At 46.9% G+C, this 6,223-nt stretch overlaps 1 protein-coding gene across 1 annotated transcript in view; it reads right to left on the reverse strand.

Annotated features, from left to right (window-relative positions):
• LOC106958953 (atrial natriuretic peptide receptor 1) overlaps positions 1–5,377 on the reverse strand; it is a 20,674-nt gene extending 15,297 nt beyond the window's left edge. Inside the window, exons 1-2 of the mRNA XM_015051145.1 lie at positions 5,099–5,377; positions 3,325–3,509 (exon numbers count right to left, since the gene is read on the reverse strand). Coding sequence (XP_014906631.1) covers positions 3,325–3,509; positions 5,099–5,377 — 464 coding nt within the window. The remainder of the gene's footprint in view (positions 1–3,324; positions 3,510–5,098) is intronic.
• Positions 5,378–6,223: the final 846 nt, after the last annotated feature.

The raw sequence follows: 6,223 nt of genomic DNA on the forward strand, positions 1-6,223 counted from the left end.
AGTATAAACAAGAAGCCACCCAGTGGAAGAAAAAGGCATTACACATGAAACACCTAGATAAAGAAAAAACAAACTTAAGGGCTGGAACAAATAATTAACAATCTTTTGTACAGCCGCCCCCAAATTTGAGATGCAAATTTGACCACTAAGTGTCTTGTTCATCTTGAGGTAAGGCTGGTAGCTTTATGATGCGAGCAACTGGCCGAGTGTAGGTCCTGCCTTTAACTTGAATCATAGCTGTCCTCACGCGTCCATCTGCTCCAGGTATGACGCTTGTTACTTTCCCTACTTGCCAGAGGGCTCTTGGTATCTGCTGGTCAACAATAAGCACTATAGTGCCCACCGTGATGTCATCCTTTTCTGTTTGCCATTTCTGTCTGGCTTGTAATGTTGGAAGGAAATGGCGAATGTAATGTTTCCAGAAGTGATCTGTTAAAACCTGAGAATGTCGCCACCTTTTTCGACTTAAAAGTGTAGACTCGGGATAGACTACTTGTGGAAGGGAGGAGTCTGGTCGCCCCATCAACAAACAGTTGGGCGTAACTGGGTCTGGATCGGCCAGATCAGAAGAAACGTAGCCCAAGGGCCTAGAGTTGAGAATACCCTCTATCTCAATGAGGACTGTTTGTAACACCTCCTCTGGTACGGCCTGAACTCCAAGAGCTATCCGGAGGGTGTTCTTTACTGATCTAACTTCTCGCTCCCAAGACCCACCAAAATGCGGAGCATTTGGAGGATTAAAACGGAAGTGAATCTGTTGAGCGGCAAGTTGGTCCTTCACTGATTGTTCCAGGGCACTGAAAGCTTCTTGAAGTTCTTTATCTCCTCCTTTGAAATTAGTTCCTTGGTCCGATAGGATCTCATGGGGTTTTCCTCTTCGAGCTATAAAACGTCGGAGTGACATGAGGAATGAATCGGTGTCCATATTTGGGAGGAGATCTAGATGGACAGCTCGGGTGGTAAGGCACTTATACAGGATACCCCACCTCTTTTCGTTGCGTCGTCCCACTTTTACTATCATTGGACCAAAGCAGTCCACCCCTGTAGAATAGAAAGGTGGTTGGAAAAGCCTCAAACTGGATGGTGGCAGATCTGCCATCCTTGGGACTTGAGGACTGCCTCGCCATTTCCTACAATCCACACAGTTATGCTGGTGCTTCCTGATAGCTTCTCTCCCTCTAAGTAGCCAGTATTTTCTTCGTAGCTCAGCAAAAACACGCTCTGCTCCAGGATGATTCAGCTGTTTGTCATAATGCTGAATCAGTAGTTTGGAGACAGGGTGAGAGGATGAAAGTAGAATGGGATGGAGCACATCTGAGCCTAGGCCTTCACATCGGCGAAGCCTCCCTCCAACACGGATTAGATCTGAAATCTGATCATATTCAGGGGCGAGTGTAAGCACTCTACTGGTAGATGGAAGAGCCTTTCCGGATTTAAGTAACATCATTTCTTCTGGGAAGTTATCCATCTGAGCCTGTCTGAAAAGGGCTAACTCAGCGTTGTGATAGTCATCAGCAGTGGGAGATTTGTTAATGGTCGTCCCGTCAAGTGCTTTTGCTGTTGCTTCTAGTAGCTCTTGAAAGGTGTTAAACTGCTGAATGTCAGGAAGAGTTAGTTGTGGTGAGCTGATTAGACCACAGAATACTGGGCTCCTCAGCTCCTCTGTTTCCTCAATAAGGTGGTCAGTTGGTGATTCCGGCCACTGGTCAGATGCCTGCAGGAGGAAGGATGGTCCATGATTCCAGCGACTTTTTTCAGTCAGTTGGGCTAAGGTTTTCCCTCTGGTGATTTCACCTCCTGGGTTGGAGGCAGAATCGATGTAGCCTCAGGATCTGATATCTGATAATTCATGTATCTCTGCAACCCTTGTGCCTACACTTTATATCTGCAGAAATTGGATTTGAGCCAGTTGAGTACTGTGGTGGAATCAGTTCAGTATACCACATTTTGGATCTTGATGGTGAGTTCTTGCAGCAGCACTGAAGCTAACTGTGCTCCAGTTAAAGCACCACATAACTCAAGTCAAGGTATCGATAGCTGCTTCTTTGGGGCAACTCTGGATCTGGCAGCTAAGAATGCAACTTGTACCTTTCCATTCCTGTCGTCACTGTGCGCAGATACGCCACTGACCCATAAGCACGTTCAGATGCGTCGCAAAACACATGGATGATCTGACTGGAGGTACTACAATCTGTGTTATGGTCAGTGTAGCATCTGGGTAAGGCAATCTGAGACAATTGTGGAAGCTCTTCTTCCCATACCTTCCAAGCTTGGAGCAGATCTTCAGGGAGATTGGGATCATCCCAACCTCTCTTCTTGTCCCAAAGGCGTTGTACAATGATCTTAGCTCTGGTCGTATATGGAATAATGTATCCCAGAGGATCGTATTGTTGGGCAAGAAGACGGTAAATGTTGCGCATAGTTGGTTCAAGACAGTCACGGTTGTGCTGCTTATAGCAGAGTGTGTCTGACTTACACTGCCACAACAGTCCAAGTGTGCGTTCTTGAGGATTAGCTGTTTGTTGTGTGAACCAAAGGGTGCTGCTCTCTGATCTTGATTCTTTGGGTAAATGTTTGATGACAGCAGGAACATTGCTAGCCCATTCTCTGAGCTCGAATCCACCTTCCAGTAGCACTGTGTGCAGCCGATTCACCAGCTGTTTGGCCTGGTTCTCTGACTGAAGACTCTGCAGACAGTTATCAACATAGAAACAATGTTCTACTGATTGGCGGGCATCCTCTTCTGGTGCAGTGTGTTTTTGGACATGATTTTGTAGTGCGAAGGTAGCACAACATGGACTGCACATTGTCCCAAAGGGGAGCACTTGCCACTCATAGATAGTGGGTTCCTGGTCCACTTTAACATCTCTCCACAGGAAACGAAGGAAGGGTTTATCTTCATCCAACAGGCGCACCTGATGAAACATTCCCTTCACATCACTGCTGATCGCTACGGGGTGTTCTCGGAACCTAAGAAGAACTCCCAGAAGACTGGCTCCAAGTGTAGGGCCAGGAAGAAGATGTTCATTGATGCTCTGCTCATTAAAGATGAAGGAGCAATTGAAGACTATTCGATACTTCCCATTGTGTTGAACAATGTGGTGTGGAATGAACCATGAATGGTTGCTCTCCTTTGCCTTGGTTGGGGATATGGCTTTGACATAACCGGCATCAATGAGCTTGTGGATTTCTTTAGAATAAATGGTAGCTTTCTCCAGGTCTTTTATTAGCCGTTTTTCTGTCCCACGCAGCTGTGGTAAGACTGCCTCCTTTGGTGCATGGAGGGGGGGTAGGTTCCGTTTCCATAACATCGGCGTTGCGTACCTGTTCACACCATCGACCATTACTCTGGTGGTCTTATCTTCCAGTATGCGGACTGCCTCCAAATCTTCTCTTGACCGAGTGACCAACCGTTCACTCCTGTAGGGCAGCGTATCTAGCTGCCACAACTTTTCCACATGACTTAGAAGCTCTGTTTCTGGTGGATTGCACTTAGTGAAGAGGCACTGCTGTGGAGACAGTTGATGGCTTAACAAACTTGTGGGGCCTTGTAGAGTCCAACCTAGCCTAGTATGAACTGCTGCAGGTCCACCTGGTGGACCGAGACGTACTGGTTCCACTGGAGTAACCAGATGTGGGCAATCTGACCCAATCAGCAGAAGTGGATGGACACCTTTAATGGATGACAGTGGAATGTCTCTGAGATGGCGATATTTTTCTTGCAGAGCTTCAACTGGGTAGGTATGGCAGGCTAAGTTTAACTGTTTGGCTGTGAACGCTTTGTTGACCTGGTATGACTTGTTAGGCTGTGAAGCAGGAGCAACTGAAAAGGAGACAGTGGCACCGTGAATGGTGCAGACTTCTTGCCGGACGGTACGGAGCGTGAGATCTTCAGGCTTCCCTTGGAGACCCAGGCTAAGAGCAGCACTATGTAGGAGTATTGTACGCTCTGACCCATCATCCAGTATTGCGTAGGTCTCCAGTACATTCGGACCGCTCTGGATGATGACACGGCACAGCTTCAGTAATACTTGGTTACTCCTAGCTGGCCGATCAATGTACAGCGTCTCTGAAACGGAACTCACTAGGCATGTGCTTGATTGAGGTGCTTGATGTTCACCATGTGCTATGCTCATTTGGTTGGTATTAACATCATGCAGGACATCCAGATGCTTCCTCTCACACTGTTTGCACTTGGCTTTGAGATTGCACCTGGCAGCCTGGTGTTCCCGACCACAGCGCCAGCATCGACTATTCGATTTAATCCACTCTGTCCTCTGCTCTACTGACAGGATTTTGAAATTATTGCATTGATTCAAATAATGAAGTTCTGTATCACAGAAGGGACAGTATTTCTTTGGCTTGTTCTGAGAGATCTCTCTCACAGCTGGAGTCTTATCTGATTTCATCTTTGACTGAGGAGACTGACTGCCAAGTAGAATCGCTGTAGATCTTTGTGATTTGTAGTCAGGACGTCGGCTCTTGGGCGGAGCTTGTCTCTCTCCAGTGGAGGTACTGATGTATTGATCGCCACAAACTTGAACTTGTACTTCGTACTCAAGCCAGTCGGCCAGATCAAGCAGGGTTGGAACTGGATTATGAACAGGATTCACAAATCTATGAAAGTGTGCTCTTAGGTCATGTGGCAACTTCACTAGGAGACGAGAAACATGTGATGCACATCTCAGTTCTGTCCATCCTTGACGTCCAAGTTGCTGCAGCATTCCTACTAAGGCACGAACTTGAAGGGCAAAGGATTTAAATGCTTTAATGTCCCCAGGTCGGATATTAGGTCCATCCATCAGATCAGAAATCCTCTTTAGCGCTAGCTGCTGCGGTTGACCATACATCTCAGTGAGCGCTCTTAAAGTGTCTGTAAATGGGAGAGGACTGTTACTGTATGAGTCAGCTATAAGTAGCGCCTCTTCGCATTTGAGATGATCTGTGAGTATTTGAAACTTAAAGTGCTCTGGAGCATCATATGGGAGTAAGTTGTCAAGAGCTAGTTTCAACCTGGCAAACTCACGTGGGTCTTCGGACTTGAAGTAAGGGATAGTCGGTTTGGGACCATGGTAGAACTCTAGCGCTGAGGGTTTACCATAGGAAGGGTCTCCGTGGGGGGAATGTTGGCGGTCAGATGAGTATCTGCCTCCCCTACTTCTCTCTCTGTCACATCCATAGCGTGATGCATAGTAATTATCATGGTGGTCCCTGTAATCAGAAGATTGTCCCCCTTCATGTCCATAGTAGAGGCTGTCATGGCGAGCGCTTGGACTACTTGGTCGGTTGGGCTTCTTAGGGCGATATTCATCACCGTGGTCTGGATGATTTGACTTAAATGGAGAGACACCATAATAACGGTGAAATCCATCACCATGGTGATAGGGCTCATTATAGCGGTCGTAATCATCCTCATAGTTGGGATCATACTTGACATCAGAGTTGGATGCTGCTTTAAAATGTGGCCTTTTGCTATCACATGATTTATCACAAGCTTTATGGTGTGATTTACACTCTCTTTGATGTGATGACTCTGGTTCCGGACGATTATCAATATCGAAATCCATAGGCTTGTCTTGGGAGAAGGGAGATGAGCTTCGAGTTGTTACTGGAGAAATGTCATCTTTGCTGATTAATCCTACCTCCTGCAAGCAGCGGTCAAGATCCTCAACGGAATCACGTCGGTGGCTTTGTGGAAGTGGAGGAGCATCATTAATCACCGATGGGGCACTTACTGCCTGACGTGGGCTTGTGTGGCCACTAGATGGCGTCGGCTTACTTATAGGTGCTGGTGCAGTAGATGTATCCTCTTCTCTGCGCTTAGACTGTGACTGAGGATTTGAGTCTTGTCCATGAGATTGCTGGATTATGTCTGTAAGACGCTGGACCTCTCTGTGTAGTCGTTCACTTTCCTCTCTCATGCTTTGAAGATGTCTGAGTACTTCAGATGAAGCTGGCTGCTCCTCCCCTGTAATGTGGTGCCTTGGTGTATAGCTGACCTCGTAATTCTGGAGATGTGATGGCATATGCCTCGATCTTTGTGGACGGTTTATGTCTCTCACGCTCCTCTCATGTGACCTTGCCATATTGACTGTAGTGGTTGCTTGTATCCGGCTCGAAGGACCAAAATGTATTAAAGGCTGAAGCTGATTTTGTTGTGGATAAGCAATCACTCCAGGCGTCGGGTTAGGACAGCTGTTATATATGTTGAGGTGAGTTATTG

The sequence above is a fragment of the Poecilia latipinna genome, unplaced genomic scaffold (genome assembly GCF_001443285.1).
Source record: "Poecilia latipinna isolate Pla-1442-1.1 unplaced genomic scaffold, P_latipinna-1.0 Scaffold1034, whole genome shotgun sequence".
Taxonomy (NCBI): domain Eukaryota; kingdom Metazoa; phylum Chordata; class Actinopteri; order Cyprinodontiformes; family Poeciliidae; genus Poecilia; species Poecilia latipinna.